Below are 24,745 nucleotides of genomic sequence, written 5' to 3' on the forward strand. Positions count from 1 at the left end.
GGAGAGGTATATGGGAACTTGTATTTCATAAGCTCAATTTTGCTGTGAACCTAAAATTGCTCTTAAAAGATAGTCTATTAAATTTTTGAAATCACACATATTTGTCAATTCCAAAGCCCCTATCCACTACAAAATTCCATGATTTTATGACTTATCATCAAGGTTTTTGACACTCGAAAGAACTATACATCTGGATTCTCAATTATCAACACTTAGTTTTATTTGTATCCCCAAAGACTGGAAATGTTTGAAAACAAAGCTTATTTGGTTTTCCAGGGGAAAACAGTAACAATACAGTGGAGAAACTAGACAGCACCTTAACTAGGTGACCAAAATTAATCACCAATGAGAGTGCCTTGGGTGTAATACCCTGAAAAAGACACACTGTCATTTTTGTCATACGCCAGATAGGGACAGACAATCTGAATATGATCATGAGGAAACATCAGAAAACCCCCAAATAAGGAACATCCTATTTTTTTTAAAGTGGCCTATGTAACAATTTCATCAATGAGAAAGAAAGGCCAAGGAACTGTTCTCAATTAAAAAAGAGCATGACAATCACATGTAATATATGATCATGGACTAGATCCTGTACTAAAGAGGAAAAGTGCTATTAAGGGACATTACTGGGATAACATTTAAATATGGATGTTAGGGTAGGTAACAGTACTGTTTCAATGCTAAATTTCTCAAATTTCATAACTATACTGTGATTAAGAATATGCCTATTCCTAGGAAATATACACTACAGAAGAAAGGTATAAAAAAAAGACATGACATGTGATTCTTACTCTCACACAGTTCAGAAAAGATACAATAAATGTGGCAAAATATTAAAAATGGTGAATTTGGGTGAAGTACAGATGGGAGTTTTTGTATTATTCTTGCAACTTATAAGTTTGGAATTATTTCAAAACACATAAGATGTTACTTACGCTCTTCCTCGTTAGCCCTTCCAGTTGCTTCACCCAGAATTCTCCACATCTAAACTTGGCAGTCAGCTACTCTGCTCACTTCAGTGAGCATTCAGGTACCAGGAGAGCTCAGCACTATTAGATGCCTGAACTGATGTTTTAAAGCCATGAACACATATGGCAAAAAATTCTGCAGGTTTTGATCACAGACTGTACAAACTACCTCCTTCGAATGAAGAAACTGTCATCTAAATTATTGATGATGGATATCACATTTGAATATTATCTTTCCAATTTCCTTTATTACGTTTTGTTTTAGAATGGCAGGAAGAAGGAAGAGACGTAGTTCTCAAATGGCCTGGCATATTACTGAATTCCACGGGGTTGCATTTTTACAGGTATTGTTATCCAAGAGCGACCTATTCAGTATCACAGAAACTAAATACACACTATTGACTGACTTCCTTCATTTCACAGCCATGAGGACAACTGAACTTCTCTATAGGTTGCTGCTGAACTTGACTGAGGCTGTGGTGTTTAGTGATAGACTTAGAGCATCTTCACAAAATCATAGTACGAATAAGCAATTTGTTTAAACACACACATGCAAATTGCGGTGTTTCTGTCGATATAAGACAGGGGTCGAGGGTAAATAGGTACTAAATATTCTCATAACATCTATGGAACACACCTAGCTCTTTGATTTAAACAATTCGATTGAGCAAAATAATGGGCAGGACAACAGTGACCAACAGTGTGGGTTCCAACATCAGCCCTGGATTCTTCCCAGCTCTATCACCTAATATATGATGAACCTGAATCCCAGTTTCCTCATTTGTAAATGGAGATAATAATAGCATTTACTTTATAAGACCATTACAGAGATTAAATAAGCTAATGCAGGTAAAGCACGTAACCCAGTGCGTAGCATATAATAAATAATAAGTGTTAATGCAAGAATAATAGTGATGGTGATCAAAAAAACACATGACGATGAAAACGGTGGTGACTGCAGTCTCTTGAAATATGGGCAGTAATTTTATGAGGATTCTTTAGTCTCCTGTCAGGACAACACCTGTAAATAACTACGTGCAGAGTAGAAGCTTTATGAATGAGGGACTAACCAGAACCTATTGAGCAGTAGACGAGCAGCCTCAGCTGGAAAGCAACGAGCTACGGCTAACTCACTTCATTTTATGTCCTATTAGATAGGTAAACCCCCGCCCTTTGCAACTCCACAGGATACACACACCCATCCTAGTGGGCCCCTAGGGGAATAGCTCTTCACTGTCAAGTTTATTTTTTTAAGTCTCTTATTATTACAATTCTTTTCTTTTTAAAATTAAGGTATAATTGACATGTAACATTATATTAGTTTCAGGGGTACAACAAAATGATTTGATATTTGTACACACTGCAAAATTATTACCACAATAAGTCCCATTAATATTTATTGCCTTACATAGTTAAAAAAGAAATTTTTTTTCACTGTCATGTTTATTCTAAATTAAATAAATGTGACACTCACAGCTGGCTGCCACTTACTAAATCAATTCCTCTGGTTTTCAGCTGGCCTGCAGTAAAGCAAGGCATTCAACTAGAGTAGAAGATTCCTATTAAAATTCTTAATTTGGCAGAATGTACACCATTTGGTTCAAAACATACAGCTGACAAGACTGTGGTGGGCATAAAATAAGCAGAAAGAAACTCATGTAGTCCTGATATTTAATTTTAAGGTGTAAAGTGCTTTTTAAACCACCTGACAAAGGGGCTCAGAAGACCAGGTCCCCATGCACTAAATTTCTTAAATGACTGCTTAAGCCCACTCAGAGGACATTAAAATAGTCCTTCACAGTAGCCTAATGACCCCGCACAAACAGAGCAATGATTAGAGGCTGCTCATGGGAGACCATATTTATATTAATCATTAACAACACAGGATCCAAGAGGTCAGGAATATTCTCCGTGACAAGAGTGGTTTCTTACTAATTTCATACATGATGCTAATGAGAAAAAGAACAATCCAAATGAGCGTATCGCATTTGTAGATATCTGATAATAAACAAGACCACATGGGGTATTCAAATATCAGAAGACATTTATGTCATCTCTTTCACAGACTCTCCCCTTCACTGTGCTAAGAGAGGGGACAGAAGTGGAGCTTTGACAGAATGGAATGCCACAGCGTCACACAGTTGACTCGGCGATCATTACCTTTCTCGTTTCTATAGCTCCCATGCCATTCTTAATTATTGAGTTAGGTGGTTGAGATCATAGACCTCGTGTTTGGGTGGCCAAGGCTGGTAATGAAAGACACCTATACACTCTTAATTTATCTGAGCTCTATTTTTTTTAAATATGCTCCTTCTCTAGAAGTTTCTCAGGATCAGAAAAGAATAAGATCTTGAGGAAGACAAGAAAATCACAGACACCACCTCTACAGTGGCACCGTGTGTGGTACAGGGTTAAAAATAATGCAAACGTGAACCGAAATTCCACCCCTACCATTTAATTGCCATTTAATTTTTAGACAAATCCTCAGTTTCCACATCTGTGTGTGTGGATAATGCCCAAATCTCAAGAGTGCTTTGAAGAAACAATGAAAAAACATGCTATCGTATTGGCATCCAACGCACGGTAGGAATCATTGTCTTCCTTTCTGTATTTTTAATGAAAACCATATTTTAGTGAATTTTCTTTACAATGTTAACATATCTAAAATATCTGGAGTGGTTTGATCTCCCGTAATCTATTCCCCTAATTTTTAAACCTCACAGGATGTCCATGGTTTTAAAATACTTTTTAACATATTCTATCCAAATGGTTTTTCAAATTTGGATACATTAGGTAATTTAATTAAATGGTCCTATTTATATACTGATATTTTACATAAATACAATTGGTCAGCAGATTTTTATGCTGAATTCTAAATTATGTTCAATAAATGATCTGGCTTTTCTTTAAGTCATATATATCTTTTAGTTTTTAATCTATGAAAGTGATGTCATTGTGACATACTTAGCTTTTTATTCGATACTTCCATAAGCTCAAACAATTTAAAAAAATTACCACTCCATTAAAACTCAACGCAGGAAAAGAATCCAGGAACAAAAGAATACCAAATAATTTAATTGAATTTAATTTTGTCCTACTGTTGTCTTTAGATTTGTAAATGAAGATTTCTCTCACCGAAAACACCTTCCAAAGATTGCAGAAGTATCTGTAAAACCTCACTACTTCCCCTTCCAAGGGAGAATGTGAATATCCACTTCCATTTGGGGCACTCCGACCCCAGTCCTATACTATTCCTTGCTTTCCCATCCTAAATCCAATCACCTCATCCTGTCATTTGTTTCTATACTAATAGAACAGTCTTTCATCATACACCATTGCACCAATGAGCAACAGTATGAATTATTTCTACTCAATGCAAAATAGTCATAGAAGATAATCACAGAATTTGAAAGCCAAAAGGGTCAGGACAACAACTTTAGGACATTTAACAAATGAAGTAGATGAAGCCCAGAGAGGTCAAAGTCCCGCAGCTAGTCAGTGACAAAGGTGGCCTGGAATGAATGCCTGTCTTCTGACTCAGCTGGCAGAGAAGGTTAGCTACAAAAAGGCTTATTTATTTTTTGTGTCTCCTGAAGCAGGTTTTTTTTTTTTTTTTTTTTTTTGAGAAACTTTAGTTCCAGAATGGTAATAGCTGATAGCTGTTGGGGGAGGAGGGAGAAAAATTTCCCAAATAACATTGAAAATTATTGAGTCAAACAAAGCTAAGAAAACTGCTGCCGCAGGACTTCTCAGTGCCTTTAATATTTACTATTTCTTGTGGAAATGCAAAGGGGACTGTAGTCAGCAGTGTTTTCCAAACGTTTTTAATCACGGAATTCTTTCATTTTTAAAGCACGTTATGGGTAAAGTGTTCCATGAAATTCAATTTGGGAAAGGTAAAGGGTAACACGTGTGATATAAATTACTTTTGACTTTTAGATTTTAGTACATTTCATTGTTTGTTTATATGTGTGTCGGTTTACACACAAAGCCAGACACATGAACCAATGAAAATTAGTTCATTGTTACACCATAAAAATCAAATTTATAGTCTGTAGTAGATAACAAAGACTTTTTAGGATGGTTATATATTGGTTGCCTACCATTTGTCCTAACTTCTACAAAATGGAGAGAATTCCAATACATTTAACAAGTTGAAGAAAAAGTAGGTAATACAGGAGGTTACAGCATCAGTAGAACTATTGCCTTTATTCAGTTGCTCCGGAGTCGTAGTCAATAGATTAGTGATGCAGATAAGAAAATATAATCAAAAGTGTCAGTAAAAAAAAACAGGCTTACACTGGAAGAAAGGTCAAGATGCTTTGAGTCTGAATATGTGGAAGCGAGAAAGGTCACAGGCCTCAGGGCAAACCTGAGCGCTGTCTTTATTCCGTGAGGCCTGAGTTACTGCCTGTGTAAAGAGACTCCAGAGATCCTTCAGTCTCTGTGCAGACTTTGATACACAGGAACGGAACACAGCCTGTTAGGCTTCCTGAGGAGTTCGCTGCCAGTCAGCCCATGGGGCGCAGGCTCTTGTGAAATAAGTGTGCCTGGACATTTCTCGGAGCACAAACCGCGACCTAGTCTAGGTGTGTGGCAGCACTACAGCCAGATGGCTTTCACAAAGCAGGAGAGACAGAACAGCTGGCTGAGGCCCATTAGAGACAGTCCACCAGGCTGAGCCCTCTGCAGCGGAGTGGGGTCAGTGGATCCACTCAGTACGGCAGCCTCTGCCTTGCTGAGGAAGCAGCTTCTTCAATGCAGGGAAAATTCAGGCTATTTCCCTTCTGCCGGGAGGCAGTGTTTTTTCATTTTTAAAAAGGCAGTTCATATTATTAAACAGTAATGGTATTTTATGGGAATTTCCTAAAATGAATTTCCTGAAGGTCATTCCACAAAACCTAAAATGCAACGCCCTAATTACAACCGATCCCTTCATAGCAGAGAACACGCAGGGGGTGGGTGAAGAGCTTTAAAGGGGTGAGGCAGGTAATTCCGCCCACCTTACAGATCGATGGAACAACAGCATTGCAAAACACTGACAAAGTTCTAATAGGAACTAGAAGGACAAGAGTTTGTGGTGGGAATGTGCAGGGCATAAAATGGCTTCCTCATAACCAACACGTTTTAGGTTTGTAGGGTAAGGGTTAAAGGAGAGAAGGAATCAGCACTGTGAAGGAAGAAAAACACAGGGCTAGGAGAGCCAGGCAACAGAGGGAATGTCTTCCTTCCTATTTAAAAAAAATGTTAACCCATTTTCTCCTTTAAAAATGATAAACATATGAAATTTAAAACGATAAGCAGAAAGGAGATAATAAGTACTTATAACTCTAGCCTCCATCACTAAAATGCTGGTGTATATCCTCCAGACTTTTTACTATACATGCCCGGTTTATATAGTCTATTTTTTCGAGGAAAAAAAAAAGGGGGGGAGGGAATCATACCTATTTATCATTTTGTGACTTTATATTTTTCCTGAATGATATGCTGTGAACATATTTCTATGTCTGTGAAAAACCCTGGCTGCCCCATCTGTAAGGGCAGTGAGACACCAGGAGAGAAGCAAAGACTCTGGGGTCAGGCCAGTTAGGAGTCAAATCTTAGGTTGTGCTTTCTACAATTTGACCTTCAGGAGGATTTTTGCGTAAGCCTCAGGTTTCTTATCTGTGCAATGGATTTTACAGTAATACCTACCCCATAGGTTGCTGCTAGAATGAAATGAAATAGTGCATGTAAAGTGCTTAATAAATACTTGACACGACAGCTATGATCTTGAAATAGGTAGCTATTATTATTATGTGACTACTGACTATTCTATCATATGATTATATTGCATTAAAAAAAATCCAATGCCTTTATTACTGGGCATTTAGGTCATTTCTAATTTTTTTTAAAGCTTTATTTTGAAATCATTATAGACTCACAGGAAGTTGCAAAAACAATACAGAAAAGTCCCAGGTACCCTACATTCAGTTTCCGACAGTGATAACGTCTTACATAACTATGGTACAATATCGAAACCAGGAAATTGACACTGGTATAATCTACAGTTCTTATTCAGATTTCACCAGTTTTACATGCCCTCTTTTATATATATATGTGTGTAAATATAGGTCAAAGCGATTTTATCATATGTGTAGATTCGTAGAACCACCAGAATCAGGATACAGAGCTCTCCATCACCACCGAGATCCCTCTTGCTACCCCTTTATAATCACACCCATACTTTCCCCCTTTCCCTTCTCCTTGTCCCTAACTTCTGGCGACTACTCTATAGTCTTATCACTCCATCTCTATAATCTTATCACTTCAAAAGTGATAAGTGGAATCATACACTATGTAATCTTTGGAGATTGACTATTTCCAGTCAGAAGAATGCCCTTGAGGTCCCTTCAACTTGTTGCATATGACCACAGTCTGCTCCTTTGCGTTGCTGAGTAGTATTCCATTGTACGGATGTGCCATAGTTTGTTTAACCATTCAACTATTGAAGGAAATTTGGGTTGTTCCAGTCTTTGGCTAATACAAATAAACTTGCTTTGAACATTTGTGTACAGGTTTTTGTGTGGATTTAAGTTTACATTTCTCCGGGATCAATGGCCAGGAATGTAAATGTTGGGTTGTATGGCAGATGTGTTTAGTTTTATATAAAACTGCCAAATTATTTTCCAGAGCGGCTGTACCATCTTGCATTGCCACCAATAATGTATGGGAGATCCAGTTTCTCTGGGTCTCTCACATCAGCATTTGGTACTGTCAGTATTTTTTTTAACATTAACTACTATTCTAATAGGTATGTGGTAATATCTCACTATGGTTTTAATTTGCATTTGCCTAATGGCTAATGATGTTGAACATCTATTTCTAATTTTTGATATGACAAACAATGCTACTACCATGGATATCTTTATTCGGAGAAATTTTGAGTTAATTCCCACAAAGGAATTCTTTGAAGTGAAGTTGCTGGATAGGCAGATTTTTAAAAAATGTTGAAACATAACGTCATACTGCCCTCCAGAATAGTTCCAACTTCTTGCCAATACACTCCTCACTCCCAGGGACATAAAATAAAAATTGGGTTGCCCCACATCTCAATACATCAGGAAATGAACCAACTAAGGTCTCCTCTCCAAGGACATTCCACATTCAGACATGCATTTAACACTTTCATCAAACACATTAGCAAGAAGGAAAACTCATTTACCTTTATGGGCAATGTGACACAGATCTTCTTGCATTTTAGAAAACTCTGATGAAGTTTCAGAGCCATCGGAATAATTTTTCTCTTCTCCAAAATCTAGTGTTGACAAATTAGGATTGGAGGAATGTAGTCTTTGTGGGCCAGAAAAAGGTTTAGGAACCTGAAGTGATACCAAAAGGAAATATGTCTTTTCAGATGCAAATTGCTTAGAAAATTTACTTGTTTCTAAGGTTGGAAAGTAGTAAGAGAAGAACGATGTATAGGTAAGTCTTTCTATTGAGTGATGACACATAAGAAAAATAAATGAAAACTCAGGAAAGTGCTTCCTACTGCAAGTTGTACTAGCTTCTGGCAAAAATAAAAATAAATGAGAAAATCACATACAGTAAATCTCTCCTTATCCATGGGGCTATGTCCCAAGACCCCCAGTGGATGCCTGAAACCACGGATAGTACTGAACTGTATAGATGCACAATTTAAAACTTACGAATTGTTTATTTCTGGAATTTTCCATTTACTATTTTTGGACCACAGGTAACCACGGGGAAACTGAAACCACGGAAGACGAAACTTCGGATAAGAGGGGACCACCGTATTCTTTTGGAAATAATAGAAACATTAAAGCTATCGGTCGAAAATGACAGCTAAAGCTGCCAAGCCCTTTCTCAAATGGCCAAGCTGCAAATCTTGGCCTGTGGCTTAGCTGTGCACTGAGAAGGTCAGTGCCTAGTGCAACACAGTAAACCTCTGATGAGAAACTGGGAGGTTGGAAATAGGAGGTAAGGAGCGTATGCACCGTGTCCTGTTCCCAGAAACTCCACTCAGAGGAGTGATGGGTCCACTGAGCAGCAGCAAGAGAGCCGGGTCAGGGCGCCCACCCAAACAGGGAAGCGGGCAGGCAGGCTGAGCAGTAAAGAAGGAGAAACCCAAGTTGTAGAAAAGGCTGCAGTTCCCTTGACCTTATACCATTTTTCATTACCCAACATCCATTACATGCTTATTCTAGTATCCAGAAAATCTAAGTGATAGAATTCATGTCTCTGCACAGGGCGTTTGAGAGAACGACGATAGAAAATGCTCTTATCTGTTCTCCCACTTGAGTCCAGGTCGCTCCCGGCATGTGGCCTGCAGAGCAAGGCCAATGAAAATACCAGCTTGTTGGGGAAGCAATGGTTACCTGCAGCGTTCCTTTAGCATCTTTGCCAATAGCTCTGGACCGCCACCTCCTGTGTGATCTTTTCTCCTTTTTGGGACTTTCAAAAGTTCCACCCTTTGTTTCAAAATGAGAAAGAGAGCACAGACGGTAAGGTCCACTAAACCAATAGGGGAAAATGCACAGCAAAGTGACCACCTCCATCCCATCAAACTTGGCCAAAGCAACCGAACAGACACCATCCCACTGTTAGTGAAAGGTGGGGAGAAGAAAGGAAAGCAGAAGAAGGTCAGAATGCAGACAGCAGTGGGATCTGGCTAACCTGGATGGCGTTGATAGCTGGTGCTGAATACGTCCGATGCAGCACGTCCATACTTTGGAGGAGCTGGCTCATTTCCACCAGGTAGGCATGACAGTGTGCCAGGTCTGCGGGAGGAAAGCGAAAGATGGATTCAGAAGCACTGACCTTGACATTCGGGCTTCACTATGTTAGCACCAGCTACTTTTCTCATTTGTCTATACCTGATGTACGTATGTAAGGATAGGAAATTCTGCTTTCTTTTCTACAGGAGAGGCAGTCGACTGCTGTGGTTAAGGGCATGGATCTGGAGAACCAGGCTGCCTCCGTCTGAATACGCTTAATGACCAGTGCATCTTGGGCAATTTATATAACTTCTCTGTGCCTCGGTCTCCTCATCTGGACAGTGGGGATAATCATACAAATAGCTCACAGGATAGCTGTGAGTTAAAGGAGTTGATATGCGTAGCCATCTTTTAGAGTGCTGGCACCTTGTAAGCATTAAATAGATCAGCCGTCACCATCGTCATCATCATCATTTCTGATATTCAGTAACAGGGTGTCACTATCTGATTTTAAAGACCCCCATATAAGTAAATGAATGAAAATAAAATGAAGGTTGTATTGGTTGCTAAGAATAACTTTGTCGACCATGGACCCGCATGATGATCCTGACGACTGCTTCAGATTGACCTGAGAGGACCTAAGAGTATTCTTGGACCAGTTCCTGGGTCACTAACTCAAAAATAGCTCTCAATTTGCTGTTCACTGGATGATGGGAACTGTTTCTGCTGAGGAATCAAAACCCAAATGTATTAAGATCATGGTTTTCAAACTTTGGTATCATCAGAATCACCTAGAGAACCTGTGAAAGCAAAGATCTTTGGGATCCATACTCATTTTCTGATTCAGTCTATCTGGGTCGGGCCTGAGAATTTGCATTTCTAGTAAGTCATATGCCAGGCCAATGCTGCTGGTCCAGAGACAGCGTTTCAAGGACTGACATTCTAAAATGTTACTCAGTGAAGCTCATGAGTGATATCTGCTGGGAGGGCAAAATCTACATGGCCCCAGGTATGATAATATCTGCACTTGACTGAAGAAAATGCAATTTTCAAGGCTGGCATCTTTTTCTAATAGTGGTTGCACTTTAAAACCAGCTGCGGAAATGTTTTAAATTACACATGTCCAAGTCCCATCCCCAGACAATTAAATCAGAATACTCCCAATCCCACTGGTGAATTTCTTGTTTTTCAGTTCCCTGGGTGATTCTTAGTTAATTAAGGTTGAGAACACTGAGTTTCCTTATGGCAGGAGTTCTCCATCCTGGCTTCTTATCGGAATCACTTAGGGAACATTAGAAAATTAGCAATGTCAGGGCCCCTCTCCAGACCCATTTAAAAAGATTCTTCTGGAGAGGGGCCAGGGCACGGGTATTCTTGCATTTTAAAAGCTCTCTTGGTGATTCTTATATACAGCCAGAATACAGAACACCTGTTTTGTAGAAATCTCCATTTGGTTCAACCAATCACCTCTAGAACAGTGATTCTCAACCTTTGATGTGAATCGGAATCATTTTTGGCACTTAAAAAAATTAGAGAACTGTGCAGACCCCCACCCCTAGAAACTGTGACTGAGCAGGCCCACATGGAAAACAGGCATCAGTACTTAAAGAATAGAAAAGAAAACCTGTCTGCATGCACGCCCAGGTGAAGCCATAAAACTCTGCAAGGAAAGTGTCTTTTGTTACTCACGAGTGCTAACTTAATAAGCAAAATATGAGAAGGAATGTAGACCAGTGACGGAGAAGGATATAAATTCATCTGAGGTATAAATACTAAACCAGTACAATCTAAGAGCCATGAAAGAAAGAGGCAAAGGTTTCAAGTCACTCTACCTTTTGAGCATTTTTCCATGTCCTCTGAAGACTGTAACCATAATGGAATCCGCGTCTCGCCACCACAAGAAAACGATAAATTGCTTCCGGTTTGAAATGAATTCTGCTTTGATATACTGCTACGCTGTTCCAGAGATGAAAAAAAGCACATTATAAATGAAAACAGAGTCCAATGGGAACACTTTTGGGTAAAAGGACAATAACATGGGCTATTTGCTAATGGAAGCCATATGCTTGTAATGGGGAAGAAGCTTCTAGCAAAGCACTCCACTGGAGACCTTAGCTCCAGCTGCACCCCAGCTTGGCCATACCATGCTATGAGTCCCTGGACTACAGTCTTTAATTTCTTCTTCTGTAAAATGATAATCATATCAAAATAATTATATAAGTGTTGGGAGGTCTTGCAATCTTGAATAACTATAAATGTACCTAATGCGTTTTATAACCAGATTAAAAAAAAAAAAAGTCAAATTGGTCAAGTGAAAGCTAAAGCATTCAGGGCTATTCAACGCCTCCTTACATACTTACACATCCTTTACTTTCCGCCCCAGTGATAACAGATGTTCCTCTGGCCCTGGTTCTGACCAACTAGGCAAACAGACTCCTTAAATACCAGCTCAAGCTTAACTGCTCCTCTCCACAAAGCTTCCCTTCCTCAGATACAGCCCACCCCCCCAAGCGGGACTCCCCGACGCAAAGCCACCCCGCCTTTTAGATCCATTACTGGCAAGTTACTACCTTCCTACTTGAAATGGAGTCCAAGACCCCAGATGCGGACTCTGTGATGGTGGATCCTGGAAAAAAGTGATTAACTTCATGTGGAAACATGGCGATTTCATTTTGACGATACATCCGGTGGTGGCGGAGTTTGGATACCCACTCTTCAAAGACTTCTTCTGACTTTACCTAAATCATATTAAATTGAAAGAAGGAAACAATAGCATCACTCGCTGAAAGAAACAATTCTTCATCCAGTTGAGGTCACTCCCCTAGCACTCTCTCTTTTTACACTGGCACATGAAGAAATGTAGAAAAATCAGCTTATTAACTTAGTTTACATTTATGTGATCTATAGGAACAAGTTTGAGAAGGAAGTGGAGAGTAAAAATGGTCTTCATAAACTATATATTTAGGCTTACTATGAAAGGGGCCAATTGTTATATTGTTCTTAAGAAAGCAAAACACAAGCAGTTATATTAAACAAGTAAGCTAAAATTTATATCTACCTGTCTCTTAAAGCATTTCCAAGTTCTTCTGGCCCACCTTCTCCTAGCCCTACAAAAATATTAGCCCCTTGTTTCTTTTAAACTCTTTTATAATTCAGACTTTTCACATAAATCTTCTCCGAACTAGAAAGAATTAGTAAATTCTTCCTAAATTATTTAACTTTGTTAATCTTCTCTGACCAAAAAAATACATTGCTGAGGACTACATATTAATGAATGCAAAGATTATTTAAAAGAACATTTCTCCTGCTCTCAGAAATAGAAAAAAATCTGAAAAAGTATTAAAAGTGATTTCCAGGATTTTTCAAACACACACACACACAGCCATTTTCTCCATCAGTGAGTGTCTATAAATGTCTAATTTCCATGAAGAATAATGTTTGTGACTAGTAACTTTTATTCTAAAATATTTCAAATGTACATAAAAGTACTAAAAAGAATATAATAAGCACCTATGAACCATAGATACTTCTTAATAGTCAATGTTTTTATGTGCATATGAGGGTATATTAATATTTTCAAAATAAAAAATGATAGGTATCTATATATTAGAACACAGAGATTCGTAACGTGACAACTTACAATGCCCAAAAATAATGGTAGGTTAACTTCCAAGAAGAAAAATCCAGGTCGATCACATTAAAATCTTTACAAATGCTGCTGCTGAGAACAAGGATGTGGGAATAAATGTCAGCAGCATCATTCACTTAGGAAATGTTAAGTTGGCTCTTATGTTTGCTGTGTTGATTAGAAGTATGTCCAAGATTTAAAAACTCTCTAGGTACTACTGAATGTGTCATGTACAGGAAGAAGCAATACAAACAGATTAATATCTCTTTGTCTCTCTTAAATCATGTTCTCGAAATGTTCTTTGTTTCCCAGATGTGGTTAATAAGAACATTGTGTCATCTTTTGCACTGATCTGCTCTCAGTGGCCCTTAAAAATCCATGCCCAAAGCATTCATCTTGACTTGTTTTGTACTGGTTAAACAAGGCAGAAGAATAAAAACACTTTATTAAATAACTGACTGGGGTTCTGTGCCAGCCTCTCATGTACTATTAGGACTGTGGATAGATAGCCACTTAAGTCTCTACTGCCAGATCCCTCACCTATAAAATGATGGCCCAGATTTAAAAACTGCCTGTCTCTGAGGCTATTAATTAGGACCCTCAGATAACCAGACATATCTATGCTAACAGTCACAGCTGATGCTCAAAGGGATGAACACGAAACACAAAGAGAACTTAGAAGTGAATCAACACAGAAAATAATAAACTGTGTTGATCATGATAGTAGTATTTAATATATTTTAAGGCATTCTAGTTCTTTAAAATTAGGAATTGATAATCACTTATTCTGTTAATTAAAAGAGTGGATGAACAAGAAACTATAATTTCCTGACCATATCAAAACACAGAACTAAGCATCACTGGGAGTACATGGAGAAATAACCTAAATGACAGTAAAGGAGATCGACTCCTGAAATGAATATTCTTTCTTAAACCTACTTTTTTTCTTTTTTTTAGATTATAGGTCTCTCCCTCCTTTACTTCACACTAATTGTTCTCATCCAGAGGTGATTTGCCCCCTCCTCCAAGGGGACATTTGGCAATGTCTGGAGACACTTTTTGGTTGACAAAACTAAAGGGGAGTTGTTACCAACATCTAGTGGGTAGAGGCCAGGGACGCCGCTCAACATCCTACAATGCACAGGACAGGCCCCCCACAGCCAAGAATTCTCCAGCCTATGTGTCACTAGTGCCAAGGGTGAGAAACCCTGCTTTACACAATCAGCTACACACACAGGTAGAGGCACTTAGATTAGGAAACAGTATGGATTTGACTATCTCGTGCAGTCAATCAACCACATGTATGTGTCATGTGTGCGTTTGCCCAACCACTCTATCCATGGAGAAGACAGGGATACCTTAAACACGGGGCTCAAAATCTCATGCTTTTATTCTCCCAACCCTCAGCCCCCATTCCCAATACTGCAAATTATCTGCCGAAGTCAGAAAAGAGTTTAAACACTTTCTCAATTCATTTCTAACATTCGGGTACCACCTAGTAAGTATACCCAATAATTAAACTTACTGAGATTGCTGTGGGTCAGGCATCATGCCAAGTTTCCTACATGCAGCCCTCCTGAGACTTTCAGAGATTAAATAATGTGCCGAAGGCCAACATCTAATAAGTAGCCAGGTCAAGAGTTGAACCAGATCTGAATCGCCAAAGCTATCGCTTCATACTTTTAACTACCCACCAGAGAAAAGGCAGAAGAGAGTGGTTAAGCAGCTTTGGAGGCCCATGCTTTAGGGGGACATTCACTTTAATGTGAGAATTTTAATGGATTCCCTATAAAATCAGCCAAAGTTGTAAGACAGACTAAATGTTAAATATGATATTTCAAGGAACACATTTAACCTACGGTAAATGGTTCTTCATGAGAGACGGTACTGCCAGGGGGCAGGAGAGGGGTTGTATTTCGAAACATGAAGATTTTTTTGTTATTGGTCATTGTCACAATCATGGGGGGAAAGGGGTATTTAGGGAATGAGGGGACAAGGATGCTAAACCTTCAGTCGTGTGTCCCAACCAAATATCAATAGCGTTCACTGGAAATATTTTCATAACGAAGATCTTCTATATGTCGGCTGGACGTTTTGAAATATTCAAAAGGTATCACCAATAGTAGTGTAACTGATGATCCCTTCACGATGTAAAGGAACTCTGCAGCGGGAGGCAGCACCTGGGGGCCAGTCTCACCTTCAGATGGTAGATGTGCTCCTCGGTGTCCAGGTCTATGCATTTTGATGATTTCTTTACAGACATCACCGAGAGCCCGACATCAATGCAGCCATGCAGCTTCTCCCTCTCGATCTGCAGAGGCACGAAGAGGTCCCATTCTCGACGCTCCTTCCCTCCACCCTCACCTTCCACATCCGCCAATAGTAAACATGAGAACAACTTATCCAGCATTTAGTGTGAATCAGTATAGAGTTGTAAGTGCTGTACATGCATTATCTAGTTAATTCGTGAGGGGTTAGGTAACAAGTGCTTTACATGGTCAGTGGCGAGGATGCAAGAAAATGAGGAAGCTAAGAGGAGCCCCACGGACTGAACCCATGGCAGCAAAATCACCTTGGACTGCACTGCCTCCCACTGAAGTAGCTTCCGGCGTCTGAATTCATTTGGAAGTGATTTAAGGAGAAGTAGGGGGAGGAAGCTAAGATAGGCTACCCTGGGTCCGGAATGATGCGTGCAGCCCTAGAAGATGAGCACTGCCGGGGGCGAGAGAGGAAGCAGGGACAAGAGCTAGATGAGAGAAAAACCTCTACAAAGGGCAGAAATAACAGTCCCTCTGCGCCCTCATGGACTGTCTGCCTAGTGTCCACACAAAGGGAAATCCCACGTCACCTTCGCCAATGTCCTTCTCCACCACACCCCCAGTCACTATAACAGTGGGAGTGACACTTGCCCGACATTTTGTTCCTGTTAACTTGCTGCAAAAGTGTCTTCTCCTACCCAGAGAACCTCTCAGCACAACCCTAACACCTGAACAGACAGACCCCTGGATACACAGTACGGTGCTGAGAGGAGCCCCCTACCTCCACTTGGCGAGCGAAGTGAACCCGCCTAGAACCCGGAGCTGGGACAGCAGGGAGCAGGCCCCTCGGCTCCATGTGAAGGAATCATTACCCCTCTGTGCTCCCAGTTCAGAGAGATAGAATCCCACATGTGCGCAATCTCATCCATGAGCCGACAGCAATCAGCCCTTCAGAATTCTTCAATAGCATGTCGGATTAATAAGAACACTTACATCAGTTTGGCTTTTGGCATATTTCAAGATTCCTTTGTCCAGATAGAAGAATCGCTGTGGGGAAGAAAGTATAATCCAGTAAAACATTTTATTTAAATATCTGTTCTTCCCTTGGTCCCAATTATCAACTTCAAGTTAAATAAAAGTGTCTAAGAACCGGGGTGCTGAATGTGATAGTGTGGGTACAAATAAAGGTGAGGCCAAAGCCAGCATCTTACCTTGTGCCAGCCTTTCAAAGGCCATTTCCTCTTCTTCAGCAAAAATCCTTTCTGAACTGATGGCTCCTCGGTATAATTCATCTCTCCCCTCAGTCCTTCCACCACTTCCCAGCTGTCCTGTTTCAACGAAAGAGTTTATGCTAAATGGCTAAATCTTTAAAAATAATAACAACATTCAGAAGCACTTCATCTGCTCAGTAAATCCATCCAAGATGGTGAGGTTGGCTGGGTTCACTGGGGAGAAGAAATTCAAATTTAATTTTTATACCATTCCTCAATTTCATAGACTTAATGCTATAACTTAATGGCATCGAATTTGATTTTTTTTTTCCAAACAGCTTTCTCTTAGAAGAGATTATTTCTCTCTTTGGATGATTGAACCTTGACCACTACAGTTAGAGGTAAAGATTTCACTGTAAGTTCTATTTTTGTGCCCTTGGACATCATCACATAGTTAAGTGTTTCCTGACCACTAGACCTCAGTCTGAATTTTAACCCAAAGCTACAGACATCAGAATGGAGGTGAAGGTGGGATGTGGGGGGCAGGGAGAATTTGGGAAGATTGGCTTAAGAATTGGCTGAAGAGTATGAGATAAGATGCAAGCTGGTAAACATGACACCTTGGTCAAAATAATGATTTAGTTTCAAGTTAATATCTTCAAATTCTAGGTATTTAAATATTGAGAATCTTGAAGCATTGAAAAGGTGCTTTTGCAATGAGTATTTTCATCCTCTTTTTTCAGAAATCCTGTTTTCTCCTCCTTCCTCTGGTTTTAAGAACTTTTTCTTTATCTTTTTTTAGGCCAATTATTGCTCTACTGGGCTGTTTGCAATTTTGAGGAGGTATAAACATGGTTACAATTAATTTTCCATTGTTGGTTATTTAGGTCACTTCAACTAAATGACTGAAAAATAATATTTAAAGGAATACAAAAGAAAAACACTAAAAATTCTGAAAATTTAGTTTTATATGTTTTGAAATGCATAAATCACCGCAAAATTACCTCAAGATAGACCAGAGTTGGCAATACTTCAGTGGCTGAGAAAATGGGCTTTTTGTTTATTATTATTGTTTTACATTTTTATTGGGATATAACATACACAAAGTACACAAATCTTAAGAGTACAACTCAATGAATTTATACACCTATACTCTCAGTAACTATCATCCATATCAGAAAGAAAACATTTCGAACATAGGGTAATTAAGTTTTGACAAACATGCTCGCCATTATTGAGGTATTATTAGCATGTAACATATGCAAATTTAAGGCAAACAGTGTGATGATTTGACAGACTTCTGTCAAACCTCACATAATTACCACTTTATCTTTTCATTTAAGATCTACTTTTCTTAACGACTTTCAAGTAGATAATATAGTATTGTTATAGTCACCATGCTGTACATTAGATCCCCAGAACTTTTCATCCTATAGCTGGGAGTCTGTACCATTTGACAAATATCTTCCCATTCCCTTACCTCCCAGACCCCCACCCAAAAGCTATCATTTTACTCTCCCTTTCTATGAGTTCAGCTTTTTTAGATTTTGCATATAAGTGAGAACACACAGTATTTGTCTTTCTCTGTCTGATTTATTCCATAATGCTCTCAACATCCATCCATGTTGTCACAAAAGGCAGGATTTCCTTCTTTATTATGGATGAATAATATTCCCGTGTGTGTGTGTGTGTGTGTGTGTGTGTATTACACAGTCTTTATCCATTCATCCATTAATGGACACTTAGGTTGTTTCCACGTCTTGGCTATTGTGAATAATGCTGCAATGAATGTCAAGAGACAAACACATCCTTTTGATCAAGATTTTATGTTGACTAACTTGCTCTTAGTCAAATTTCCAGCCTATAGGCAGGTGTTACAGGCAGAAGACAGAGGGGCTGGGAGATGGACAAGAAGTCTGGACCAGCACCAGGGAGCAAAAGCAATTAGCCTCAAGTCCCCAGAAACAAATGATCCAACGGGGGAGGGCACAAAAAATGCAGGGAGTCTGGGTGCTCTGGCTTGGTTTCCATGTTGTCCTCAAGTTCAATTACATGGGAAACATCTGGTACAAAGAACACTTTTCCTACTTCAGCAACTGAACTCTTTTGATAACAATCCTGACAAATCTGCCTCATAGCAGATTGCCCTTTACTGTGAATGCAGTTACAGGGACATTTCAGAGTTTTAAAATACGGCGATGGTTCCCCAGGATCTGGAGCTGTAAAAGGGAATTCTTCAATGGAAAAAAGCAAAGCTGCTATTCCGCTCTTAAATTCAAGGACTTTTTCAGAAAAACAGCAACATCGAATGAGATTTCTTTATGGTCATGATTAAAAGTCACTTAATTACACCCAGATAAGAAATGGAGAATGCACATTAAGTGATGGGAAGCCACGCTCACACACAAATCTGCTCATATTTATTTCAGTTCAGAAAGCCATTTCTCAAAATTCAGTGTCTTATCTGCCTATATTTTAATGAATCTTAAAGGTCATCAAGCTAAAAATTCCACCTCCTACAGGAAGCCTTCTTCAGAGGAAAGTACAATTTCAGCCCTAACTCCGTCAGTATTCAATTTTACCTTACCAATAGTTAACTACTTACTTATAATAATATAATAATATAGTGAGATTTTATCACCCCCACTGGACAACAGACTTCTTGAGGCTTTCAAGTGTCTAGTTCACTTCTGATTTCCTCACGATGCCTAACCCACTGTCTCGTGCATAGTATGCATGCAATTGGCAAATGAATAAACTTGGTCCTGGAATAAGACTGCAAACAATTGTATGTTCTTAGAATATCATGAATTGTCATGTATTTGAAGTATGTCGAATATCTTCTGGCCCAATGACTACTGACAAATTTAATAAGGCACACTCAGATTTATTATGAAAGAGGGTGTGTGTGTTATCATTGTTCAGGGAATAGCTGAGGCTCCAAATCTGCTGGAAAGTACTCTAAGGGGATCAAATCCTTTTGATTTGTTTGTTTAAGATGCCCAAAGAGAAGGCAACATGCAGAATGCTAATACTAGACCACCGTGCACATCTGCTCAGTACGTTTGATTGTGCAAAATGCAAATGCCAAGAGGGACTAGATGTTATCACACGCTTTACAAAACTGGGGTGGGGAGGGAAGTGGAATGAGATTATACTCATTCCACTTAGTTAAATTCCAAAAACGTTTCAAGGATTCGTGTTAGGACTAGATTTCTCCTGAACTCTTGAGACGTCGTGCATTCCTACCAAAGAACTAATGCAGAGGGCAGGGAATTAGAAGGGGTTTGCTGGCTCTCAAGGTAAATAAGCCAAAAAGGGTTTGCATTTACGTCTACGAAATAACCTATTTTTTTCCTTATTTGATCTTCTACCTGGTTTCAAGAGATCTTGAAACTCTTAACAGGTTGGAAAAGCCAGATTTGAAGTATTTAAGAAGGTGACGGCTCTCCTCCAGTGAGGAGAAAGCCCTGAAGCCAACTCCCTTCCTAAGCCCAGCATTCAAATCCTCCCCCTCTCAACTTTCCTGCTTGTCACCGTCCTGGAGTCCTGTGTCTGGAACCTGAGAGCCAACATACAGCTCGAGTTCTGCCCGCCTCTGAGGCTGGGGAACCTTGCAGCATTTTTGGTTGTCACCGTGATGCGAGGGCATCTCTGGCATCTAATGGCTGGGAGCCAAGGCTGTTAGATGTCCTACAATGCCTGCCATTTAAAACATAAAATAATAGCATCTAGGGAAATACTATCCACTGGGGTCAACTGAAACAATATATGAGTATTATGTAAAAAATAATAATATCGAACGACTGGAGCATACTCTTTAGCTCGATGAAAGCAGGAACGTTTTCTGTCTTGCTTACTATCTCATAGCGCATAGTACATATGAATAAATACATTGAACAAACTAACGAAGCAATTACAACAGCTAACATTTATTAAGCATCAGGTCGTGTGCTAATCACCACACTTACATTGCACTTAATCCTTGCAAAATCCTGTGAGGTTGGATTTATTAGTATCCTTATTGTTTGAATGTGGAAGCCAAGGAAGAGAGAATTCATTAACTTCTCTAATGCTATAAAGCTACCAAGTGGGTAAAGCCACCTGACTGCAAAATCTAAATTTTTCATCATTCTGCTCCATATTATAGCATATTCTATATTCTACTGTAATTTAAATATGTGAATTCTGATGATGATCCAGAAGTAAGTGCTGTGGGGCAGGGGGACAGTGGTGGGTAAGTCCAGGAAGCGGCCAAGATCCTGAAGCAACTGGAAGGAAGTAAGAAGCACTGTCACCTGGGCAGAGACCAGCGAGGTCTGGGACCCTGCTCGGAGTCCCCACACTCCCTACCCTGGAGCCCCACCACACGGGGTGGGGAGACAGCCTGTGCATTTTAATGCTGCCAAGTCTTTGCGTATTTGCTCTTTTAAATATGAATGTCTGCTGGGGAATTCTCATTTAGCCCCAAAGCTCCTCAGGCAGAAATTCTCTCTTCCTCAGCATTGACGCAAACCTCACCTGCACTGTCTGTCTCCCAAGAGAGAATGTGGGTTCCATGAGGACAGGGACTGCATCTTCCTGATTATAATCTCACTGTCTGGGACACAGGGGCCTTAAATTAATACAACTGAATGAATGAGTCTGAGAAGCAAGGTGGGTATAAAAAGGGTCCCACAGGGCCCTTGGGGTGAGGGGCTTTAATAATATCTGCTGGATTGGGGTAAATTGGCACTCAGGATAGAAAAAAGCAGAGATACAGGTTTCTTGTGGCTAAAAGGACTGAGTGTCAGGGAGTGGCTCTACCTATTTATCACATACCCAGTGACCTGGGGAGTAGGACATGCACCTTGAGCTGAATGTCCTGAGATACCCAGTACAGGGGTGGCCTTGGGCCCCTGGGGGAGATCGAGGCCCTGCTGACTTAGCCCAACACAGTTGGGTTGATGTCCCATCCTGGGAGTGTCAGGCTTAAAGCTTGCTATAAATATCAGGTGGAGAGCGAAATATGACAAAGTTTGGGGGAAGTGGCATCTTAAGGTTTTTGCTTGAGTTTAACTGAAGACAGTCTGGCACTGTCATCCAGCATGAAATTCAGTCAGTTGTACTGAATGTCTAAAATGTGCTAAATATAGAAAGCTGCTTCGTGGTTGGGAAGGCAGCTAAGCCTTTATTCATGCTCATGAGCTGGCAAAGTTCATTTCCATATTGCTGAGTGCACGAATGGAAAGCATTTCTCTCCAGCACAGCTGTTTCCATAGTGTGCATCTCCTGTGCCTCTTTCAAATGCTGAATTCTCAGTCACTGCCCTTGCGGTGATGTCAGGAACAGAGAAGGATTTAAACTTTCATTCCTCCTGCAGCTGAAGAGTATAGTGGAAGGAAGTTTGAGGGCTGCCTCTATCTGCCATGACTTGGAGAGTGAATTGTTCTGATTGGGTATTTAGTCCGTTTTTCAGGGTTTTAAAAATCACAAGGCAATACCTAGTATTAAATCACATGGAGCATAATTTAACATGTCTTTAATGGTTAACGGCATTTGTGATCTTCTAAAGCCTCAGGATCATCAATACCATCTTTTACAATTGTACTCCGGATATGGAAATACTGGTCAATAGAATTCTAGTTAATGTAATGACAGCTTCGGCTATGTCAGACAAATTCTGTACTTATGTTTCAAACACTGAGATTTGGAATTGTTGCTTCTTGTCAATTGCTTCTTCCTCAACTCAGATTTTTCAAACACCAGCAGGACTGATAGAAATAGCAAGGAAAGGAACAAATTGTTTGAGGGTGGGATGGTGGAACTTCTCAAACTGTAATGTACATACCAATCACTGAAGATCCTGTCAAAATGCAGATTTCAGTTCAGTAGGCCTTGGGCAAGGCCGGAGTTTCTGCACCTGCACAGGTGAGGCCTCTACTGCCGCTGGGCCACGGGCCCATAGACTAGCCAGGAGACCAGGCTGTTTTAAGAACTGGGATTTAACTTGACAGGCTCTAAGGGCAAAACCAGAACTAATGGGTGGTAGTTATAAGGCCCTGCATTCCAGCTCTGCATAAAGAATAGACTGCTGATTATCTAATAATCAGCGCCATGAAAAATGATGAAAATGACATGGGCTGCACTATGAAAGAACAAGTTCCCTAATTACCGGAGCCTTCGGTCAGAGGTACTTACAGAAAGGGATTCCTAGCCAAGAAAGGAGATCAGAATAAATGAACTGTGAGATCCCCTCCAAATCTTACATCACAAACGTGTGTTCTATTAAATGGGTATAGATAGTCTCTGTTATACAAGATGAATAAGTTCCAGACATCTGCTGTACAACACAGGCCAAGAGTGAACGACACTGTACTGTGCACTTAAAAATATGTTAGGAAGGTAGATCTCCTGCTAAGTGTTCTTACCGTAATAAAAATAAACAAAATAATGGCTAGTAAAGTCTCCTAAAAAATAAACAAAAAATACAGTAGCGTTATCTTTGGTCTGGTAACCTCAAGTATAACCTCTGACCTTTGGGTCTCAGTGAGAAGATGAAGAGAAAAAGAGGGACTGAGCCGTGAAGAGCCCACTCGGGTTCTGAAGGCCACGCAGGGAACAGCGGTCATGACCTACCGGCAGCCACTGTTCCTCCTCCCCGTTCACACGTGTCGGGGTGGAGAGCCGCATGCCCAGGTGACTCAGACCCCAAAATGTTTTCAGTCTTAGTAACTTGGGTAGTCACAGACCCCAAACGCTGATGCCTTAATTACTTAGATAATGGGAGAATATGCACTCAGTCTTTGGGGTGCACAGGAGGCGACAGAAAGGAGAGTCACGGGCAGTGGTCGATACTGACAATGGAGAGAAAAAACCATGTGAGCTGTCGGCTGTGCCTCTCCCTGAGGTTGTTCTCATCTTGGGCTTCCAAAGAGAACCATGCTCTCCAATTGTGTTGACTACTGATAGATTTATAATAAAAACAGTATTAATAACAAAACTCTAATGCACTTGTAATGACTATTTCTACCCTGTTGATCACTCGCTTAGTATTTATGGCTGTAATTACATTGGAACTTTTTCAGGATCCTCAAATAGATTTGTGAGTTATTAATATTTGTTAAATATCCCCCTAATTGTAAGCAAGCCCTTCAAAACTGTGAACGGCATCTTTTATGCACTTTTCTCTCCAGAATGCTCTATTCTGAAAACAAGAGCCTCTTAAGAGCTGTAGCTACTATTAAAAATGGAGCTTCTTAACCCATAAATGTCATTCTGCTCTGGTCCCACAGCCCACCGGGGTTTTTATAATTGCTACTGCGGTAGTGATTACAGCAACATAAGTAACGACTCCTACTTATTGAATACCTTCTATGTACCTTGCAATGATTCTATAATGAAGGTATTATTATCTTCATTTTACAGAGCGGGGAAATGAAGCTCCAAAGTAGTTTACCCAAGGTCACAAACTATAAAGTGGTGGACCCCATTTGTGGACAGGAGACTACACACGAAACCTCTCTGCAACGTCCACTCTGGACAAGATTACTGACAAGTATATTAGAGTCTACCCAAGGTCACCTATGTCTCTGCTAGTCCAGTGCTCCTCCCAGCACTACTTTCTCTTTAAGCCAGGGGCCCCCAACCCCCAGGTCATGGACCAGTATAGGTCTGTGACCTGTTAGGAACCAGGCCGCACAGCAGGAGGTGAGTGGCAGGCAAGTGAGCAAAGCTTCATCTGTACTTGCAACCGCTCTCCAGAGCTAGCATCACCACCTCAGCTCCACCTCAGATCATCAGGCTTAGATTCTCATAGGAGCACCAGTCCCTGGTGCCAAAAAGGTTGGGGACCACTGCCTTAAGCAGAATAAGACCGTCCCAGACAACACTTTCCTGCACGTGCCATGCACATGCGTTAGCCAGTGATGGCAGGATACCTCTCTGTTCACCCAAGGGACTCAAAAGTCTTATCTGAATT

At 40.2% G+C, this 24,745-nt stretch overlaps 1 protein-coding gene across 6 annotated transcripts in view; it reads right to left on the reverse strand.

Moving 5' to 3' along the window:
* OSBPL3 (oxysterol binding protein like 3) overlaps window positions 1-24,745 on the reverse strand; it is a 153,665-nt gene that overhangs the window by 46,602 nt on the left and 82,318 nt on the right. For 4 of the 6 annotated variants that reach the window (XM_039862570.1, XM_039862566.1, XM_039862569.1 and 1 more), the window contains exons 3-10: window positions 16,786-16,902; window positions 16,568-16,621; window positions 15,514-15,627; window positions 12,259-12,426; window positions 11,521-11,644; window positions 9,648-9,751; window positions 9,350-9,442; window positions 8,176-8,332 (exon numbers count right to left, since the gene is read on the reverse strand). In XM_039862570.1, the coding sequence (XP_039718504.1) occupies window positions 8,176-8,332; window positions 9,350-9,442; window positions 9,648-9,751; window positions 11,521-11,644; window positions 12,259-12,426; window positions 15,514-15,627; window positions 16,568-16,621; window positions 16,786-16,902 (931 nt within the window). The remainder of the gene's footprint in view (window positions 1-8,175; window positions 8,333-9,349; window positions 9,443-9,647; window positions 9,752-11,520; window positions 11,645-12,258; window positions 12,427-15,513; window positions 15,628-16,567; window positions 16,622-16,785; window positions 16,903-24,745) is intronic. The other 2 variants (XM_039862571.1, XM_039862568.1) reach the window with 1 other exon arrangement.

Source organism: Pteropus medius, unplaced genomic scaffold (assembly GCF_902729225.1).
Source record: "Pteropus medius unplaced genomic scaffold, Ma_sr-lr_union100, whole genome shotgun sequence".
In the NCBI taxonomy this organism is placed as follows: domain Eukaryota; kingdom Metazoa; phylum Chordata; class Mammalia; order Chiroptera; family Pteropodidae; genus Pteropus; species Pteropus medius.